The sequence below is a fragment of the Porites lutea genome, chromosome 2 (genome assembly GCF_958299795.1).
Source record: "Porites lutea chromosome 2, jaPorLute2.1, whole genome shotgun sequence".
Classification (NCBI taxonomy): Eukaryota; Metazoa; Cnidaria; class Anthozoa; order Scleractinia; family Poritidae; genus Porites; species Porites lutea.
Genome location: NC_133202.1, coordinates 13838315 through 13860851, shown reverse-complemented (window position 1 = coordinate 13860851; position 22537 = coordinate 13838315). Strand labels below are relative to the sequence as shown.

At 39.5% G+C, this 22537-nt stretch overlaps 2 protein-coding genes across 2 annotated transcripts in view; both read left to right on the top strand.

Annotated features, from left to right (window-relative positions):
- Positions 1-22537, top strand: part of LOC140927793 (TNF receptor-associated factor 2-like) — a 122226-nt gene that overhangs the window by 41663 nt on the left and 58026 nt on the right. The window lies entirely within an intron of this gene.
- On the top strand, positions 1671-6613 carry LOC140927814 (TNF receptor-associated factor 2-like). The gene is made up of 7 exons (XM_073377498.1): positions 1671-1834; positions 2281-2332; positions 3397-3501; positions 4334-4498; positions 4865-4942; positions 5310-5399; positions 5519-6613. Exons 1-7 carry the CDS (start codon positions 1686-1688, stop codon positions 6542-6544), a joined length of 1665 nt encoding a protein of 554 aa, XP_073233599.1. The 5' UTR covers positions 1671-1685; the 3' UTR covers positions 6545-6613.

Below are 22537 nucleotides of genomic sequence, written 5' to 3'. Positions count from 1 at the left end.
CAAATTGGTCATTTGCTCGAGAAGGAAAATAATTTACACCTTTTACCTCTTCGGAGGCAAAACTGAAAGAAATTAATTGTCTAAGTGAAAGCACTGAAGTTTAACGTCGCGATTGATATAAGGTAAGTACCTTGAAATGTTTCAGAAATGCTGTTCAAGTTCAGCTCTGTTTTGTACTTTTCTAAGTACCACGATTCAGGACGATTGCAAGCGGCGTACCCTTTTTCCTGTTTTCAGGGGCCATGTCGTCTTTGAAGGTATTCATTTCTTCTTTTGTATATGTGACAATCGACCCTGGCACTTCCTCCGTCGTCGCTTCTCCGTTTTGTTTGGTTGAACTTTGGCTTGTCATTTTCTGGGTCGTGTTCACAGGATTTTCTTGTTTTCTCGTTGTCGCAAGCGAAAGAGGTATTTTATGCCTCTCCAAGAATTTGTAGTTCAGTTCAAAACAAGGAAGAACCTCCGGCTCACTTTAAAAAAAACGCTCTTGTTCTTTTTTATCTCTTCAAAAGGTGACAATGGTTTTGGAAACATTTTAAAATGACATTGTAGAAAACCTTTTTTGCAGTTGTTGTGTTAGAATTTGACGATAGTTGTTACGTAGATGCGAAACAATAACGCTTAGCCTCGTTTTTAACTCGCAATTCCCCACCAAATACCTAGCTTCGTTAACCAATCAGAATGCCAGATTTTACTCAGTTATGCGATTCTAAGTAGTACATGCGCGTAAAGCAGCATGATTTTGGCGGGAAAACGTGGTAGCCTTCGTCATTCTACTACGAGTTTTAGCGAGAATGTCGTAGTGGCGGAAACGAGTTATCAAATGTTAGAAGTTCTAGCATTTTGCGATCAGGAGAGCGCGTAACCTCCTTCACTAATGGTAACAGTGCTTACTTTTCTGGTGAAAGAAAGTACAATAAAGAATTCCGGGGTGTCTATTTTTTGACAATACGCGAAAAAACTTAAAATCAAATCTCTCGTAGTCGTTCTCGTCCTCGAATCTAAAGGTCACCAATGTGCACGGCAAAAAAGCGTGAGTTAGGGAGCAAGGAGTTATGGGAAGGCGCAACGTCGCTATCCTATTTCCAGTCTTTACAGAGTTGATGTGATGACTGTTCTCGTGCGCAGCACATTATTAAGACACCTGGGAAGGAGATTGATCTGGCACATAAAAAAAAGCAGATATGATGTTTGTCTAACTGGCTTGTTGTTAGAACTCGAGTGTTTGATTCCGAAGTTAACTTACTGCGCTTTTCCCAAACATGCGAATTCTGAAGTTCAAAAGCCAACTGACCATTGCGTTTTTCGCTGCCCTCAATCATCTTAACGGACCTCTTAGGAAACAAAACTTTACTTTAACGGGTTCAAAAGGTCATGGTTTGTGATTTGTGATTGGTGGATTTCGATCCGTTTTGTGTGTTTCTGTGTTTCAAGGTTCGTTGCTTGTGATCGTAATTATGATTGACGGCAGCGAAAAACGCAATTGTGAAGGTGGCTTTTGAACATGTTTGTGAAAAGCGCAGTAAAAGTGAACTTACGATATGTCCTTCCGTAGTAATCGGCAAATAGTTGATCTGCCAGTTCGACATCGTTTAACATCAAACTAAGCAAAATATTTGCTTGTTGTTCGAGTTGTTTTTCAAGTAACTGCAGCAAGTAATTTTGTTTCTACTTTTAGGCCTACAATGCCTGGATATAAGTTATCTTCCGCGGACCGATTAGTAATCGACAAAAAAAATTTATGCCCTAAATGTGAGGGCCTTCTTAGAGAAGCTGTGCAAACAATAGCATGTGGTCATAGGTACTGCAAAACATGCGTGGACACGATTCTTTGGTAAGTACGTCGTGTGCGTCGTCATTGTCCTAGACAGCTGAAATATCCTTAGCCTACCTCTTAAAGTACCTCTTAACTGTAGACAAAAGCTGATAAATGACTGGTATAATGCGAATAACTACGATCGCTGTCGATAGCTGCGTGGCTAATGTGGTGCAGATAAATAGTAACTGTCCTTCAAGCCCCTGGTTGTTCAAAAAGGTGGATAATGCTATCCACTGGATAAATCACTTTCCAGTGGAGAAAGCATTAAGTTTCTCTAATACTTATCCAGTGGACAGTGATCTATCCGGTGGATAGCGTTATCCAACGTTTGATGAACTGGGCTAGGTGATAATAAATTTACTACAGTTAACTGGCAAACAAAAATCAGATAAATACCCGATAATCATGTATTCTTCGTATTACTGGTTGATACACATTGATCCCTGTCCCTAAATTTACAGGCAAGAAGTTGGAAAGTGCATCATCGATGGATCAGATATTCATAGAGAACAGGTTTGCCTTTTTTTCGATTATGAGATTTATCGTTAGTGAAACCTTCTGAATACATTCTATAGCCTGGATCCAAACAGGCGCTCTATAAGCCAAGCGAGACGAAAGCCGCCTTTCTTGTGCGGTTATTTTAGGGTCTGTTTACATGGAGGTGCGGGACCCCAGATAGGTGAGGTAACACGTGGCGGGTCACCCGACCTATCGTGTAAACGTGATAAAATTTATATGAGAGATTATATGGACAGGCGGGTTACCTCACCTACCTGGGGTCCCCACCTCCATGTAAACAGTCCCTTAGTCAGAGAGTCTTAGTACGTATACCTTTTATCGCGCGCCACCCGGTTCCGTGATGCTGCATCCTCATGCATCCCCCCGCCCACCCCCTCCCCCCAGCCCATTCTGACCCATTTCGATAATCTCAGTTGGAAGAGAGCTTGAATTCTGAGCGGGAGGCCCCGGGCTCAAACCCCGACCGATCCGAACAACAACCCTCGGTTTGGGTGATCCCATCATTGGGCGGTGACGTCCTTCTTTCTCACGTTAATTCGAAAGCGACGCAAAACCATTCTCTTGTTCGAAAAGAGTAAAGAAAGTCTCTCCGTTGTTTTGGTCCACCTCCACCTCTACCAACACATCATCAGCTAGCCACAAGTGACATATGTCATACATACATAGACCGATACCAGACGTCAGTGGTGTCACTTTACGCTAACGTCCTATTATACTGTTAATAGAGAGATTTACAATCACGTTTAACACAAACTGCTAAACGTCAATTTGAACCACGTGATCAAGATTTTTTCTTAACATGTCATTTACTGTTCAACATACCTACACATGAAAAAGGAGTTTCATGTCAAGTTCATGGATCTAACTTGGATCTAAGGTTTACGTTTTGTGGTAAAATTCATTATAAATCCCTCGGTGATATATCACCTAAAGAGGACGCAAAATGTTGTCTAATCCGTCACCTTCGAAATTATGTTTACTCTGCATGGGTCAAGTAGTAACTGTTATTTTCGTGTCTAATATATGATAGAAATTCTTTGTTTCGTATCACTCTGAAGGTATTTTTGGACCGCTTTGTAGAGCGTGAGATTCAGTCACTTTTGGTCCATTGCATTCATCAAGAAGAAGGATGTGATTGGAAAGACGAGCTTAGAAAACGAGAGGTAACAACTAAGCTTCTATATGATGTTCAAAAAAGTCATGATGTATACCCACTTCCAGCCCTACTGAGAAGGGCGATCCCAGTCGGGTTAATCTGTAGCCGTGAAACACTGAAAAGCGGTCACTCGTGAGGCAAAAAATATATTTAACATTTTTACCGTACACCTTGTCATGAAAGTACCAAGATTGCTTTAGAAGATTTTTCGTCTTGTCTTGGGGCTATTCATTCTATTATGGTGCTAAACAGACCACCCATCTTTAACTGTTCAGATAGGCCCTCTGTGATGCCCATGTTGGTATCAGCTGGATTATCTACGAAATATGTAGAGATGTAGATATAATAGACGAGATAAAGTGGTTTTCAGTTAGGCCGAAGTAGTTTAAGGTGCAAGATTTACTCTGTTTTTTGGCACAGGTATCTCATCCGCGCGGGTAAGAACATTATCGGAGTAATGAACAATCTTCAATTTGGCCAAAAAGTTTAGGGCGCATAGTTTAATCCTTGTTTTGGGACAGGAATGTTATCAACGTGTGTCAGAATATTATCAGAGTAAAGCGATTTCAAATTTGGCCTAAGTTGTATAGTTCTTTTTCAACATGCTAATGAAGTCTCCGCCAATACTGAATAAGAGAATACAAAACAAAATTACTGCAATCGCGCGCGCCTTTCTTTTATCGGTTTTGGCAACAAAACATTTCCTAGTAGTTCTAGTTATCCTAGCTGGACAGTTGCCGATTCTAAAACACATTTCCTCTCGTATTGTTTTAAATTATCGTTATTATTATCTCGTCCATTATTGTCATAATTGTCAATTACGTGTTCTTGTGTGTTAGGATCACGAGGCTGTGTGTGAGTACGTTCAAGTTCCATGCGTGCATTCAGAATGTGGTGAACTGGTGACTAGAGCAAATCTGGTAGAGCATCTTGAGAAGTGGTGTCAATTCAGAATGGGAAAATGTGACTACTGCCAAACACTTGTAGAGTTTGCATTTTTGAAGGTGACAAAAACTCTCATAAAAATTTGTTTTTTACTCCTGAGTTGTCGTGATTTGGGATACGATCCTTTAAATACGTTACTTTAAGCCTTAAAGTATACTTTTACGTCTTCCTTTGCATCAATAAATTTCCTTGTTTTGAGGTAATTCTTTGGTATTAACGTCTTTAAGGACCACTCATTTTTAATTTCTCCTTCTTTTGACTCTCATGCCTCTAACCGGCTAACAACACAAATCACCAGAAATCGGTGCCGGTAATAAGTCTCGTAAACAAGAGATCTTTTCTTCTTAATTCAATACCCAGTCAGCTTAGATACTTTGTTCACAGTGTCCTCTAAACTAGTGACTATTAAAATTCATCCTGCACAGGATCACCAGGACTCTCAGTGTCCCTCTGTCCCTGTGGCTTGCACAGAATGTGGAAGAAAGGACATACCTCGTTCTCAGGTGAGCAAACTGATGTTCACGAGCACCTTCTGCCCATCAAGCCAACCGAAAACCCGACAACACCAAAAACGGGGCACTTGACTGCTGTACCTGAGTCTAAATTCATTCTTTCTTGCTCCGATAGGTTTTTTTCCTGGTACTCTGTATTAGCAAACTCCAGCTCGAAAAAAAAATCCAAGTTCCAATTTGATTTGCATGGAACGCAAGCACTTGTATAAACGGTTTCTTAACGGCTAGCTCCTAGATGTTTCGTGGGTGACAAATATAAAAATTCACATTTTACATTGACTACACATATACTTATAGTTACAATGAAAAAAAAAACACGTTCCAGATTTAACTTCGGTCGCTATACTTATTACATCAGATAACTGCCCATATTGATCCGGTAAATGGAGACTGTGAGGAATTACAATCAAGTTGTCCCTGGGCGCAAATTGGATGCCCTGTGACAAAGGTATGCAAATACTTAAGACTACTTATGCAAAACAGCAATCATTTGGTAATCTGTGGGTAGGTTGCGTGTTAATCAACGCTTCTCAGCGTTAACACACTATTTCGTTTTCGTTTCTTTAGACTATGAAGCTGCAAGAACGAAGGAAGCATGAAGAGGAAAATGCTTCCGGTCACCTGATGCTCCTTTTTCAGACCGTAATGCAGCTGTTCTCGATGGTTGGTAGGACCATGCGGGAATCTGGACACTTGTCAATGAATGGCGTAGATCTACCAAAACAGAAAGATTTGGAACGCTATGCTAAACAAGTTGAGAGTATACTGAAAGAAAATGAAGAACTCAAATCAAAACTGGTTCAACAAGAAGAACGAATAAGGCAACTGGAAAGTTCTAGACAGAACAGGTCAAACTCAGCATCGGCATTTGATCCAACGTTCGCCAAAGAGCTTTTACAGAGGTTAACTACAGAAGAAGGAAAGACGGCCAACCTCGAGCTTTTGCTCGTTGAAGCAAACAGATTAAATGAAGAACTTCAGAGAAAGGTGTCTACCCTAGCCAGGCAACAGGAGTCTTCGAATGGAACAACTGATCGGCTACAAAGACAGTTCGAGTCCATGAGTCACTCACTAGCACTTCGTAATGTTATGCTGACAGATTTGGACGAATCTGTAAGGCAGCAGGAAGTCTCCAGTCACGATGGAATTTTGCTTTGGAAAATCACCGAGTTCGCTAAAAAACGGCAAGACGCCGCCTCCGGGCAACAGACGTCATTTTACAGCCCTTGCTTCTTTACCAGCCGCCATGGATACAAGATGTGCGCGCGCATCTACTTGAATGGTGATGGTATTGGAAGAGGGACACACATCTCAGTATTCTTTGTTGTCATGCGTGGTGAGTACGATGCGTTACTCCGCTGGCCATTCAGACAGAAGGTAACGTTCATGCTGCTGGATCAGAATAACGTAGAACACGTGATCGACTCCTTCAGACCTGATCCAAACAGCTCATCCTTTCAGAGACCAAGAAGAGAAACAAACATCGCTAGTGGGTGCCCTACATTCTGTCCTTTGTCGGAGTTAAACGATCATGCCTACGTTCGAGACGATACTATGTTTCTCAAGGTCATAGTCGATACGACGGATTTATAACACTGATTTTAGAAGCCTGCTCCAATATTTTAGATCATCGAAGCACCACTGAGCAAAGCGAGAGGGAGAAAAACGGCACGAAACTCCGGATAGAGAAGACTCGCGTGGGTTACGTAACGTTCAGGCTAACGCAGCCTTAAACGAGCGCAAATTAACGTATAAACCTCATTAATTCTGTCTTGCTATTAGTTTCTTTTCCTATTCTCTCATCTGTTTTATTTTTGTCTCTCTGTTCGTCAAGAATCTGCAAGACTGGAACATGCTTCGTTTCCTCTTGTTGGCCCATAAATGTTTACCGTTTTTAAAACGTGCAATGGAAACTAGGACCATGCAACTATAAAATTATCCCGCTTAGCAGGATGTAAACAGATCCAATTCATCAGCCCATGTTACTGTCGTGTTGTCTGAAATGTCTGATTATGTTTCCACAAAAGTACTCTTTGATGTAGAAATTTTGAAATAAGATTTGCCATTCTTTTTTTAAAGAGTACAAAAGTTAACGGTCGAACACTAAGAAATGAAAAAACATGTGGAAGCCGACAGAGAATGTCATAACCCAGCAATGAAGTAGGAGACAGTATAGGCAACTTCGGAATCAAATCCCGATTAAGACGTATGAGTGGACACACAACTTGTGAATCCTAGCTGCAATAATGAATTATGGCTGTCGAGTCGTGTACGTTCACCTAGATGAACTAGTATATTTATATAATAAAATTAAGCAATTACTTCTGATCGTGGAATATTTTTTATTGAAACAAGTCACACCAAGGCCGGGTCTCAGCTGCTCTGCAATGTAAACATGAACAACAGATGCTGACAAATCTCTTTAAAAACTAAAATGATTATCATTGAGAAATACTCTTGTTATGCAAGTTCAAACGTCGTCGTTATAGCAAAGATAAACTCGAAAATAGACCATTGGGAAATTTATCTACAAAAACGGAAAAACAAATTCACCGTTTTGAATTTCTCATAGAAACACTTCGGTGGTGACAATTCGATGTGTTGTAGCAATATTGTCCCTCTTTCGTCTTTCCGTAAGAAAGAAGTAAGAGGCGAACACTAACTTTTGTTTTGACCATGGCATCATTAACGTTGTATAAGCACTCCCAGCTGAGATGTTGTACATAGATGTTCGTGTACTGAAAGCTTTATAGTTCAATAATTGTGTTACATAAAGTCCGACCGGAATCCTGCCCTAGCATCTGAGCACGAATACACCTGGAATAAGGATAATATCACTTATAAATTGAGGACAAAAACTAAAACTATTTTTACAAAGTAACCATACTTTTCGAAGTAAGACAAACTTTTCAAAAAAAAAGGTTGACTTGTGAAGAAAATATCCATCCGAGTTTCAGTAAATCTTTGCCCGAAGCTCACTCTGGCTATAAAGTAAAAAGTCAAAAATAATTTTTTTTTTTTTTTATCGACTTGATATTACTTAAATCGGAAAAGACATCTGATTATCGGTTTCATCCTACTTTATTCTTAATAGATCATCAAATTAGGCACGCTCACCCAGGCTACACTGAGGAGAAAAGAAAGGGGATTACGCAGTCTTCCCATGACCAAGTTCGACTTGACAGTACCTTCTCTGCAATTTTTACGGCTGAATGTGGTCTTCGGCCTATTGATTTTTGTCAGTTCTTTGGTGGAGAGGCGTTTACAGTATATGTTGACAGCTAAAAGGCGAATTTTGTATAAACTCGACGGCGTGAGATTTCTATTCATTGTACAGGTTATCGAAAAAGCCCAAAAGAAAGTTCAGTTTTCTTTTTGTTGGCAAAGGAAAGCGTTTCATTATGAAATTGTTTATCGACGAATTCAACCCTATTTTCTTCACGGTGGAGAGCGCTTGGCCTGTTTTGAATGCAACCAAGGCAGCGACGTTTTGGAGAATTTTGAAGAAAAATTACAAAATGTGCCCTGATTGGAGATGGCGTGATTTTCTGTTGAAATTTGCCGTGTGCTCAGCTGATCTTTCAATACTTGCATAAACTGGATCCACAATCTAGTTAGTGTTCCGCGAATGGATTTTTTTTTCAATAAGATTTTTCAAGAAATAATCTCTATTGTTTTGTGTTTGTTCATTCATAACACTGGCTCAAAACAGGACTGTGAGAGTATAACATCCAAGTTGACTTTTATGATACTCACAATGCACGTATCACTTCTGCAAGAGATTTTGGTGAATTTTTGGGCACTTTTCGTTACGCAGCTATTGAATTTTATTTGAAAATATGTTTTACTGATAATTCTAGTTATATAAAGAGATAATTCTTATAGATATTTTCACTCTAAGTTTACTGCGCAGGTGGGTCTGCGCCGAAGTATCTTCTTAATGTCTTTTTATTTTAGTGACAACCCCGAGAAGCCGCGCGGTCGTCTGCGAATGGTTAAAAGAACAGCCATGTTCAATTTCGATTTGTCGATTTTTGCGTTGAGGTACAACGAGGTACATTGTCATTCGTTGAAATTATATCCCTTCCTCTCTTCAAAAAGTATTATGGTTTCAGAGAACCTCGACTATTGTAGTAGGAAAGTATAAACAAACTGATTTCGTGAAGTACCCGACCGTGACCGATGAAGACAATACTTTCATCATTAAAAATTCAGCGGCTCTCTTTGTCGTGAAAATAAGGCATTTAATTATACATTAATAGCTTGGAAAATTCGCTCAGTATATCAATTCAGTGCCAATCAAAAGAAACGAAACAAAAAAAACTCACTTCAAGTCGTCAAACAAGCTCTTTGAAAGGTTGAAAAATTATCTCTGACGCTAACGATGCAACCAAAATGACTACGTAACACGCGAAAAACCGCGAAAAATTGCCGCATGGAATCATGGGAAGACTGCAAAGAGCGAAAAAACGTCTTCACAGAGGCCAGATTACCTTTTCTATTTACTCAGTGTCGTTTATGGTGTCAAATATACATGTCCAATTCATTTATTCCTATTATTTTGTTTTCTTAGATTTTTTGTATTATTAGTTGTATCTTGTCAGACTGTACAAGAACAGGAGCTTCTGACAAGAAGCATGAGAACGAGAAGAAGATGCAGTATGCGGAAAGAGCAATGGAGATCGAACAGGGAACGTTCACTCCCCTAGTTTTCATGACAACAGGCGGAATGGCGGATGAGCTTGTTAAGTAGCAGACTTGCGGAGCTGATCGCAAATAAGAAGGGAGAAAGTTACTCAAGCGCAATTTCCTAGATAAGAGCTAAAGTATCTTTCGCCATCGTACGTTCTGCGATACTATGCTTGAGAGGCTCAAGATCCAGAAGAAGACAGCTAGACTTTGTTGACTCAGACCTACGGATTGATAATAATAGAGCCTGCCCGAATTAATTTATTAATATTTTTAGGAATCTTTTTTTTAAAGAATTAGGAATTTAGGAATCGGAGATTTTTATTCTTTTTAACTTTTTTTCATTTTAATATCAGAGACGGATTAGTAATGACTTAATTTTAAACTCTGGACTGCCTGCAAAAGTTATTGACAACATCTGACCGCAAGGAATGTACTTGCGAAATCGTTATCATGGGGGACATGGGTGATTGCTATTTTTATTATTTATGATATTCTTAATGTTATATAGTGCTTAATTTCTTACTTCAAATATTTCTGTAAATGATGTACATATTTTTTTAAAGTTGAATAAAATTATTATATCGTAAAAATTAAAAAAAAAAGTCCATTCAAACGATCGCAGAAATCACTGAAATGTAAACTTGAACCCATGCCCTCTTTTAAGAAAGAATTTTTCACGGGACCTTGTCACTGAGTTTAATCATCAATTAGACTGACTGATGTACATAAATAAAGCTATTTCAATTGTATCTTGTCACTGGTTAAATACCACAACTATTTTATTACAATCTTTCTAAAGAAGAAAACATGAAATTAAGAGGTATCGATACTCATAATAGTGACTTCTTTCAATCAAGACATGCATGCGTCCGGCCATACACCCACTCTTTATGTTAAGCTGCGCCTCCTAATCCACAATTTCTCTTTAAACATTTGGAAATTTAAACATTTTATTTGAAGTCAATCATAAGAAGAATTAATGAATCGTTTACTTACTCCGGGACATCGTCGTTCATCATGTTGCACAGAAAGACGTTGACGCGCTAACCCTCTTGGTCTTTCTTCTTCTGCATTGCTCCTTCTATCCGCTTCAAGTTCTCTCTGTCCTCTCTTTACATTTTGTTGTTCTTCTCTTGTTGCGCTCTCTAAGAGGAAGGCTCTATCCTCACGGTAGGTTGCTGTAAGAGCTAAGTACATTTTAAAAACACAAAGCAGTGCAACGAGGATCACGATAAATGAGGCGACGCCATAAATGTGCTCGAACATCATTGCTGATGTGTTCTTGGAGGTCAATGAAGCAACGGGATGAAAGATATAAACTTGCTTGTCTGAATAACTTGGCTTTTTTATAGTTCTTGGGTCGTCACTGCTCATTTTCTCATCCGATGGAGTACATATACCCGCCAATAAGCCAATCATCGAACTCAAACTATCCTGTATGCGTGTTTATAAATACTCTAACCATTCGGGTCAAATTCGCGCTTGAAATCACTGAAGCATGTTATTGCCTTGGTTCTAACGTCAGACATGAAAACCTGAGCACGTGCTAGAGATTCGAGCAAGCGGGATCTGGTCACATTGAAAGAACAACAGCTTGCGTATTTATGTAACACGCGTTTCGATATGGACAAATCCTCAATGCTCCTGTTTTTCTTTACCTTTTTTCGCACTTTACGAGCACGCGAGCAAAGAAAAACGGCCTTACGACGAAGAAGACGGTGACAGGTGTTCCTTCAAAACACCAGGTTGTCACATAATATTTTTTCAAGCAGTTTTTTTGCTAATTATGACCTTTTTAAGCATGAAGCGCCGCAGGTGGTGAATAACTCGTTGGAGTTGACGAAGTCCTTGAGATTGTAGTCTCAACTTGAACGGAGACGGAGTCCTCGAGTTTGACAATTTTGAAGAGAAAAAAAAACTCCCGACGTCCAACATTCTGTATGCACTTGATAATGCGCCAAAATAAAGGACTCAGAGATCAAGCTGTCAAACAATGCTAGTCCTGATTGCTCAAATTGTTCTTGATCTAGCTCCAAGCACTACATAAAACTTAGCAGTTTCACGCAGGTTTTATCCATAAGAATTGTTTTGAGTGGTTGTTATCGGCTTATTTCCTATTCCGTATTTGCTTGTTCGAACAGATATCTTAGAAGACAGACGTTGGGTGAATCTGACGTTTACCGTTATAAACGTGACTCCAAATCTATCTGATTTCGAGAGCCGACATGTGTTAAAAACTTACTGCCCATGCTTTGATCTTTCCATTATGCTCAAAGAATATATTCTCCGTTATATTCACAGTCTAACCAATTACGATCTAGTGTAAATGAAAGATTAACATATGTGCGGTAGCTTACAGCACATTACTACCTCCAATCAAAGCCTTCTGATGATCTAGACGATTAACGCGATTTTCATAGCTTAAATAGAAGAATTAAAAGGTACGTTGAAAAGAAATACAGTTTATGATTTAGAGCAATCAATGGAGGTAAACTGATTAGAAAAGTTACCTGGGCTAACATCGTCAACAAAGCCGCACTCCGCCGGATGGACACTTTGATCAGCCACATTGATCTTGCAGCAAAGCATGATGGTCTACTCTGTCGGTTTTGGTTTTGGTTTTTGTTTTTTAATGTTTATAATTAGGTTTTGGTATTGGTTTTCATTATATAATTTAAAAGCAAAAACAAAAACTGAAAAGTAAAACGAAATAGCGGTAAAAATCGAAAAGTTAGAAACAAAAACAATAAATAAAAACCGAAAAAAAAAAAAAAACCGAAAAGCAAAATGGCGAAATGAAAATCAAAACGTTAAAAACAAAAACGAAAAAGTACAAAATAAAAACCGAAATCTCAACCGAAAAGCAAAATGACGATGTGAAAATCAAAACGTTAAAAACAAAAACGGAAAAGTAAAAAACAAAAACGAAAACGTAAAATATAAAAACCGAAAAGTGAAAAATAAAAACGAAATCACAATGTGGCCCCCCTGGGCTTCCGTAATAATGTCCTCAAAAACGTACGGAATGGAATATCACCCTTTCACTGAGAAAGCAAGCAGAGAAAGTAGGCGTAATATACCAACGTACAACGTAGCTTGCGTCGCAGACAGTCTAAATGCCCGACGGACTAATATCGAATGCTCTATCTGGGTCTCCAGTGACAAGTCCGTCTGCAACGCGAGCTATTCCAACACCGCCGAACAGGAAGGAATCGCTGCTGATCTCCGCTATCAAACAGGCTGCCATATGTTTATCTTTCCGCAAGCCTGCCCATTGTTTCCGCTATCGTCCCAGCCGAAGGATGATAGTAAGGTTTGCTTCTCCAAATTAAACTGGGCAAGTTTTTAAACCAATCCAAACTTATCGGATCGATTGCTTGTTGTCTAGGTGCGTGTTTCTTTTCCTGTTCTGTCAAATACCAAACTTATGCAGTCAATTTCAGCCCGATCATTTTTAAAGTAATTGTCCATTTGCAAATCAAAGTTTGCCTGCGTGCAGACGTCTCCTATTTCCTTTGTTACACGCGGAAAAGGGACGTCTGCGTAACGCCGTCGCTAATCGTGTTCCAGCGTCCCGCTGGCAAAGTATTTTATTTCGCATAAATTGTGAAATAATATCCGGTTAGAAATAAGAGTTGACAGGCCAAACAAAACATCATAAGCTCGTGATACGAGCGAAACGTGACCTTGAGAGTCTGCTTGAACAGAGGTTTTTCTTCTTTTCTCTCTCGCGCGAAGATTACTAGCACTACACAGTGCATGTAGCATTCTAACCTTTGACTGAGTAAATCTCATTTTTGCCGCGCTAAGTCTTCCATTTAGAGGTCATGAAGCAGGTTTGTTACATGCATACTGAGCAATCATTTCCTGCCGTTTATGCTTCTGTGGGTGTTCCCGATAGGATTTGATTTCAGATGCAGTTTTAAAGTGTTTAAATTTTCTTGACCTCTGTTTGTTACGGCTAAATAAAGATTTTAGTTTCTTTGGCTGGCTTTCTCCGAAATGCCTGCCTGGTACGAAGTCCACGCCGCTTTTGTAGTTTTCTCAGACACTGTTTACAAATATGATGTGATGTGTCATGCACAGTAAATTGTAAAGAAATAATTTCCTCGTACACGTTAAATTTTCCGCGTCCCCGCACAAGATTTCGATCGCTCTGCTTTTCGATCGACGAAAAGCACAGCACACAATCGCAAATGTTTTGATTTGTTTTGGTTAGAAAACCCCGCTTACATAAATCATTTAAATCACCGCATACATTATCAGACCACATTCGATAACAACCAATCAGCGTTAAGTCAAACAATGCGCACTGTGTGTCAGCCTATCACAGCGTGTTCCCAAGATCTTGGGAACCCAGCAGGACGCTGGAACACGATTAGCGACGGCGTTACGCAGACGTCCCTTTTCCGTGTGCAACAAAGGAAATAGGAGACGTCTGCACGCAGGCAAATCAAAGTGAGTTACTCGGCGGAACCATGCCGCGCCGAAAACGTAAATAAAATGACTCTTTCCGCCAAGCCACAATCCCTGTAGATTATTCATGTTGGTAATAGTTTGTAAGTTTGTGCTGGTTATTCTGATCTAGTTGTGCTCACCAGATGTTAAGTGCTTTCCCAAGAGCATTTTAAGACAATAAGTTATGCAAAATTTGGGGGGCAGACAGAGTGTATTATGTGGAATTCGAAAACAGTCAATAGACCACACTTTCTACGGGCTTTACCGGCGTGACAACCCACGCGGGATGTTGGGAGAATACGAGAAAAGCTCAAATCACGAGCCGAAGGCGAGTGATTTACAAGCTTTTCGAGTGTTCTCCCAACATCCCAAGTGAGTTATCACGCCGGTAAACCCATAGAAAGGGTTGTATATATTGCTTTTGTAAAATAACTTTAAGTAAAACGGAAAATGTTTCAGTTTTCTATGAATTTACAGGCACAATAAACCACCATTAGGTTTTTCACCAATCAGAAAGTGCGTACTATCTGAGTTAATTTATAAATCTCAGTAGCCTACAAACCTTCAATATATCTGATATATCGTGCTTGCTGAGTGAGAGAAAACACAGAATTGTGATCACAAGATCATGCACAAATTTAATGATAAAAGCTTAGCAAGATATATACAGATACAAACGAAAGCAAACCCGCAGAATCCTAGACCTGGACTATACTTATATGCTCTACTCAGTCACCAAACCTTGTAACTCCTATTTTCCTCAAGTCGGTCTTTGTGAAGCTCCCGGATGGGATGTCCAGGTGAAGCTTTGAACTTGTGTGCGAAATTCTCAGACTTTCTATTTTTGTCCTTGTCTTCTTTATCCTCAGTATCCGAAGTTTAGACCTCCAAAGTGGCGTGTGTTGCATTAAATAAATAACAATTATTCACCGAAGTAGAGGTGGCTAGTATTGGAAATTTACCGAGGCTGCGAAGCGGAAAGGTAAATATCCAATACTAGCCACCTCCACCTCGGGGAATAATTGTTTTAGTATATACTAAAATAGTGAGATAATTGAGCACAAAAATGATGATTTTTAACTCATTTACTGTTGCCAACGATTACAATTTTGGCGCGCGATGACCGAACGGCCGCGGTCGTCGCTCTTTTGAGGGCCTTTGTTTAGCTCTTGCGGGAAAGTTTCTTCAAAAGGAGTTGTGAATTCTTTTTGTATTTAAAATAATTCTGTAAAAAAAGATTATTAAATTTAGTTTTAAGCTTATTTATGAACAAGTCAACTAAATAAAGTAACGCAAGACTTAAGCTTAATTTGCATTTGTAAACAAAAAACTTTTTTCACCGGTTTTATCGATAAATTCAATTCAAAAAGAAAAAAGCTTTACCTGTTTAAACTTCCAAACCGAACTTCGTCACCTTCTCCATGTATTTCGGAAATAGCTCGCTTGATTAGTTGTGAAATTTCTTAGTTTTTTTACGGCAGCAAACCGGGAAGGCATTTTGCTCGCAACCTACGCGAGTTTGGCGTCGCTCGCTCGGAGGAACTGGAGGTGAATCAGTGAATAGTGCAGGATATTCACTGATTGAGTAGCCAATCAGAGCGCGCGAAAAACACTATCCACTGTTTTAGTATATACTAAAAGGAAATATTTAAAGGAAAAGCCAGTCTTCTAACATGGCAAAGTTGTCACGTCCCTCGCTCAAGTCATGGACATGCGTAACATAAGGATTCATCTGACATTCATCAGCAACTATGTTGTTCGCTTCACTGAGTACGACAGCTTACAATCAAGTCTTCAGCCATAGTGTAGTCAACTGGTGAAATACTTTGCTCATAAATTGTGCTTAATAATTGCTCAATGTACTACATCGATCGATAATTCTCTCTTTGAGTTTACGAAGCGGCCCCGGCGTTCCAAACCTGACGCTCACTGTCACCTTTTAGTGTGAACCTATCGTGAACGGCGTGTGGGTTTGTATGCAACTTGAGCATTTCTCTGAGTTTCCCAGCGCCAACATCATCAACTGACTTAAACTCGAACAATAAAAAAATTATGGAGTGACTCCTTCGATGGAATCGCTTCGAACAACGAAACAGCTTTCTTCAAGTTCGCAACGCCTTCTGGGTTTTCCAGGGGGGGCGGAGACGAGGTACAAAAAGTATTCTTGCAAGGGTCCGTGCAAGGGAAAATCGTATGAAACCATTTGTGAGAACATCGTTTCTCGGTACCAAACCCTCGTGTCTTCCCTCCCCCGGGGGACCGTTTTTCTGCACAGACGACCGAACTGAACCGAACTTATAACTGGGCAGCCATGGCAGCCCAGTCTGTTAAACTCATCGACCACGCGGCTCCAGTGCCAGCTTGCATTTGATTTAAATTTGTTTTTCTTAGTTAGCCTTTCACTTGGGTCCAGTCATCTCGAACATTCTCTTGCTCATGCTTAAACAAGCTTATTTGCTAATAGCACTCTGTTACCCCTAACTTTACTTCAATTTAAATTTCATATTTCTCGATATAAACAAGGATATATATTTTCAAGATGCCTTTTATTAAAAACAATATTTTGCCATTACACACTCCCGCATGCAAAGCTAAGGCGAAAGATCGTAACAATAAATGTAAGTAGAACTTTATATATTTTGTATTTTTTAGGCTAAGTTTTCTCAAGTTATATTAGTCACAAGAATGCGTTGCTTGTTCATGTATACACAGGACGACTATATTTTCGGGTATAGGAACTCATTATTCTTTAACAGAAGACGTTCGTATGAGATGAAGAACATTAGGCCTTAGAAAGTCACGTTGCATTGGAGAGAACCCGGTTTTTCCGCACGTTATTTACCGGAAAAAAGCCTGAATTTTCGAGACGTGTCTCGAACAAATGTTGCACAACGCTGGCCATTGAGCCGTGACACTGAATATTTCCAAAAAAAATTAATTGATTGTTAAAATGGTTGAATTTCTCATTAAGGATTTGTTTTGCATCTTCAGTAGCAATTTTGTTGGGATTTGTCATCCACTGATATCCATCGGTCTCTGCCACCTTTGCACCTGTATTGCCTTAATTACGTTCCACATTTTAATTATGTTTGCTCTTTTTTAGCAATTCTATCAGACACGACTCCACGAGCAAAGCATCTCTTTAACGTCTACTTTATATCTTGTATAAATAAAGATTATTGACTGATTGCAACCGTCGATGCAACGAGATGAAGGAAAATTGCGACCACAAAGAAAAAAATATTGGTCACGCAAATTTTGTCCAGCAGCAAATTAAAATAGTTCCCCAGAACTAGAGCGGTTTTCACTTGACTGTCGAAAGTAATTGGTTTTGGTTTTGGTTTTGGTTTTACTACGCCCTTTGGTTGGCTAGTGTATTTACTTTGGTTTTGGTTTTACGACAGTCAAGTGAAAACCGCTCTAAATGCAACCTTGTAATAACCTAAGTCCACTTGCCACAAGTTCGACAAGAAGTCGACCGCGAGTGCGCGGAAGGCGCCAGAGACGCTCGCGTAAAAGCGAGTAAAAGCAACGAATTGTTTTGAAGTCGCAAAAATGTATATTAACCTTAACAAAAAATGACCTGATAAACTAATGCGAAATTGTCGACGATACAATAGAATTTACGGTTTACAGCTGCGCAACATTTTGCGGCTTTTACTTCGGGTAGAAGAGCACAGAACGCGTCGTCAGAATGGAATGGGCAAAAGAGTAACACTATCGTTAATTTATGACAAATGCATGCAACCGGGTAGTCGTAATAGAGACAAACTTATGAATTGACATGAACGCACTACAATGTCTTGTCACGGTAGAATCGAGTACTTTTAGTTGCTAACTTTGGAAGTGTGGAAATGTGGAAATGTGTCTCCATTGCCGTTAATTCTGTCTTGCTATTAGTTTCTTCTCCTATTCTCTCATCTGTTTTATTTTTCTCTCTGTGTCCGTCAAGAGTCTGAAAGACTGGAACATGCTTCGTTTCCTCTTGTTGGCCCATAAAAGTTTACCTTTTTTAAAACGTGGAATGGAAACTAGGACCATGCAACTATAAAATTATCCCGCTTAGCAGGATGTAAACAGATCCAATTCATCAGCCTGTGTTACCGTCGTGTTGTCTGAAATGTCTGATTATGTTTCCACAAAAGTACTCTTTGATGTAGAAATTTTTTGAATAAGATTTCCCATTCCTTTTTTAAAGAGTACTGTAGTTAACGGTCGAACACTAAGAAATGAAAAAACATGTGGAAGCCGACAGAGAATGTCATAACCCAGCAATGAAGTGGGAGACAGTATAGGCAACTTCGGAATCAAATACCGATTAAGACGTATAAGTGGACACACAACTTGTGAATCCTAGCTGCAATAATGAATTGTGGCTGTCGAGTCGTGTATGTTCACCTAGATGAACTATTATGTTTATATAGTAAAATTAAGCAATTACTTCTGATCGTGGAATATTTTTTATTAAAACAAGTCACACCGAGGCCAGGTCTCAGTTGCTCTGCAACGTAAACATGAACAACAGATGCCGACAAATCTCTTTAAAAACTAAAATGATTATCATTGAGAAATACTCTTGTTATGCAAGTTCAAATGTCGTCGTTATAGCAAAGATAAAATCTAATATAGATCATTGGGAAATTTATCTACAAAAATGGAAAAACAAATTCACCGTTTTGAATTTCTCATAGAAACACTTCTGTGATGCTAATGTATATTAACCGAAGCAAAAAATCACCTGATAACGGAAAGTTCATTTAATATGACTATGACAAGGGGGGGGGGGGGGGGGGGGGGGATGAAGATATTGAAACTCGAAGCTTGAAATTTTAGCAGTCCCCCTCGCTCGCGGTTCAATTTTTTAGGAGCCCCCTCCTTGGTAGTCGAAAAAATTTCAGAGCCCCTCCCCCCCCTCAATTCCTTTGCTCCCCTGAAAAAAGATCGCTAGACTGTATTAAATATATTTACCGTTATTGTCTTCAATGGTTTATACTATGACAAACTTGAGATACAGTTGTGATACAATTTTCTAAAGCATTTTTGGGATGAACAAGAGTGTAATAATTACTGAGACTACATTTGTTATATCTGTAAACCACAAGATATAGCTGAGTTGCACAGGTCATTAAATTGTTGAGTTGAAAACCAACCGATCTGTATGATGATGTCATGTGTTGGTTTTGAAGTATCCAAATTTTCGGAGCCCCCCCTCCTAGCGCAACAATTTTTTCAGAGCCCCCCCTTTCGGGTGTCTAAAAATTTTCGGAGCCCCCCCTCAATATCTTCATCCCCCCCCCCCCCTTGTCATATTAAATGAACTTTCCCTAAATGCGAAAATGTAGACGTTTCAACAGAATTTACGGTTTACAGCTGCGCGACATTTGCACGGCCAATTGTTTTGTTTTGTATTGCTCCTGGTTTGTTTTGATTCTTTTATTATTATTATTATTTTCTCCGTTGAACTGAGTTGCCCATACCTACATTCGACTATATTTTCTCTATCTTCGTCCCACATTTTGCTCATCATGTTTCGCGATAAGTACAGGATACATTCGACTTTCGGTTTTTTGCTGGAATACATAGCGCCATAGCAACCGCCTCTCAAATTTTCTAGAACGTTTCTTCACTTCACTGCTTTTAGACATGATGTAATGAGTAAGCTATTTTGAGTTGAGAAGAAAGTTATATTAGAGAAGTGTAGTGTAAGTAATCGAATCCAAGAACCATAATAGGACAGTGACCTATTATGGTTCTTGCCGAATCGACTTGGTAACAGCACAAAGTTAAACTGAGGAGAAGAATTTTTGCCCAGAGGGTGTGATTTTACAACAACTTGGAATCTTTGAAGTCTTGGGTTATAAGTGAGTTGCAACCTGGGGTTTAAACTGATTTCTGGCTGTGACAGACAGTGTAAATTAATTAATACCACGGTCTTTGACAACATAAACTAACATTAAGTTTATTTTAACTCGAATTTACATAGTAGCGCTTCTAACGACAACGCTGTTTGAAAAGGGCTAAAATAATATTAACATTCTCGTCCACAAAGCCTGTCCGTATCATTGGTCACGTAGTTAGGCATCAGCTTACTGAGACAATGTAAATTTATTTAATACTACGGTCACACAAAGCCTGTCGTATTATTTGGTCATGTGGTTAGCTAGGCATGAGCGTACTGGCGTACTATTGCATAATGTAAATTAATTGTACGGTCTTTCAGAACGTTGTTTGAAATGGGCGTAGAAATCACGCTTTTCCTTAATGTCAGCAATGTGTCTGTGCTTCTAGATCTAATTCAAGTTGATGGTAATCTTGACTTTATGAACGGCGTCCTGCTTGTGCGCATGTACAGCGCCACTGCTTATGGGGTGATTCCCTAAGAACAACTAATTTTATCTTATTTTATTTCTGAACATTCTTTGAAAGCATCAACTACGAACCTCTCAGCCAATCTGTAGCCTTAAATTCTTTCACGGTTTTTTCAAAAAGCGAAAAAATTCAATTTGCGGGCTTCTGTTTTCTCTATTCATTCATAATCCATAGTGTACGAGATTTATGTGCTAAAAGCCTAACAGTTTTTTTCTTTCTTGAGTACCGTGCGCTGACGTCACTTTCTATTACAGGAATTCTAGAATGAGCGTAAAGGGGTTTTCCCCTGCCCCGTTTTGGCTAGCCTAATTTAAACCTTAAAATAATATTGTTTCACCTTTTTAACAGAAACGCATGAACCAAGGACCTTACCTTGAGATGAACTTACGAAGGGTCTATCGTAGTCATCAAATACAAATAGATTGTGGTGTTTTATAGACCATGCTATTCAGTCTACGCGGGTTTCTTCGATGCTTTGCTTCATGCGCGTTTGCACGAACGACGACTAGACTAAATGCTTCCATTGGCAACCCAAATGATGCTTGATATATATAGCACAACAGGGTGTGTTCCTATCGGCGGATCGAAAACAGATTTTTGATCCAAGGTTTGCCCGATTTCGCAGCGAAAGGAACGTGAAATCCGAAATCGGATCTGTAACCTTGGTTGCCGACGAAGGTATGCTCAGTGCGGTGTTGCGTGACATTTTATTGGCATTCTGTATTTTCTGAAACTTCAAGCTCAAAGTTTCGATTCTAATTTTGTTGGGAAACCGACGTGAGGGATCCCAAGTGAATATCTAGCCTATTGACTCAGAGCCCATTCGGGCTCGACACCCATTTCCTTTTGACGTTAATTACGAAGAGCTTAATCTATATATTATTAATTGCAATACAGCAGCAGTCCATCTGGTTTTCCTTGTTTAACGTCGTTCACTGACTCATATGCCTTTTAACTTGCTACAACAATGTATCATTTACGGTGTTTCACAACGTTGTTTTAGATGGGCTAAGAAATCTTTATAATTTTAAAAGCACTGATTTTCGTCCACAAAGTTTGTCGTATCCTTTGGTGAGGGGGACATTGGGGGGCTACCCAATACCGCAATACCGTACGAAAAATTTGCTAATACCGAAATACTGTGTCGAAAACCTACGAAATACCGATACCGCATTTATGATCGGTGACGCTTACTTAACGTTGTATCCATCTCGCGTGTTTTTTTTTTTTTTTTTTTTATCTCAAGCATGTATATACCAGAAATCAACCTCATCCTTCGCGAGCAAACGTGAGAAGATCTCGAATTGATCGGTACAACGATCGAAAAGCCAGGTCATTGGATGTTCTACCAATTTCACCATAGAGTAACTGTGTAACTGTGAAATTGTGTATTCATTTACCGACTTTAGACAGGAGAGGCCAAATGAACATGCAAGTACCGCAATACCGAGAAGGATCTTCTTTTACCGAGTGCCCTTAGCCAGAAGGATGAAAAACCGCATACCGCAGGGCTGGATGATACCGCAATACCGCAGATTAAAATCGAAATTACCGAAATACCGCTTAAAGAAAGCTCAATACCGCAATACCGTAAACCCCCATGCCCCCTCTTTGGTCACGGGGTTGGCCATCAGCGCACGGCGTACTAATACTACGGTCTTTCACAACGTTGTTTGAAATGGGCCATAAATCGCATTGACCACAAGTTTTGGTCACGTGGTTAGGCATTAACGGATATCACGTTACTTAGCTGTAAATTATGATATTTTTCTGCCACTCTAACCCAGCGCCGTCGTGAATGCACATGCCTTGTATTGTGCGTCTTGAAGCTCGCAAAAAGAGACAACATTAGCTGCCAAGGCATAAAGGAAAAGGTAATTGCTGTCGTACTTTTACGTAATATAAATTAATGCTACGGTCTTTCACTACTTTCTTTGAAATGGGGTAAGACATCCACATAATATTAAAAGTAATTCCGTCCACAAAGTCTGTTGTTTCCTTTGGTCACGTGGTTAATCATTAGCGTACTGGCGTATCTTTCACAACGTTGTTTGAAATGGGCTAAGA

Excerpts from the sequence above, each read along its gene's own strand:
- LOC140927814 (XM_073377498.1), top strand. The coding sequence starts at position 1,686 with ATGCCTGGATATAAGTTATCTTCCGCGGACCGATTAGTAATCGACAAA. Across the intron at positions 4,943-5,309 it reads AGGACATACCTCGTTCTCAG|ATAACTGCCCATATTGATCC; the intron begins GTGAGCAAACTG and ends TTATTACATCAG. Across the intron at positions 5,400-5,518 it reads TTGGATGCCCTGTGACAAAG|ACTATGAAGCTGCAAGAACG; the intron begins GTATGCAAATAC and ends TCGTTTCTTTAG.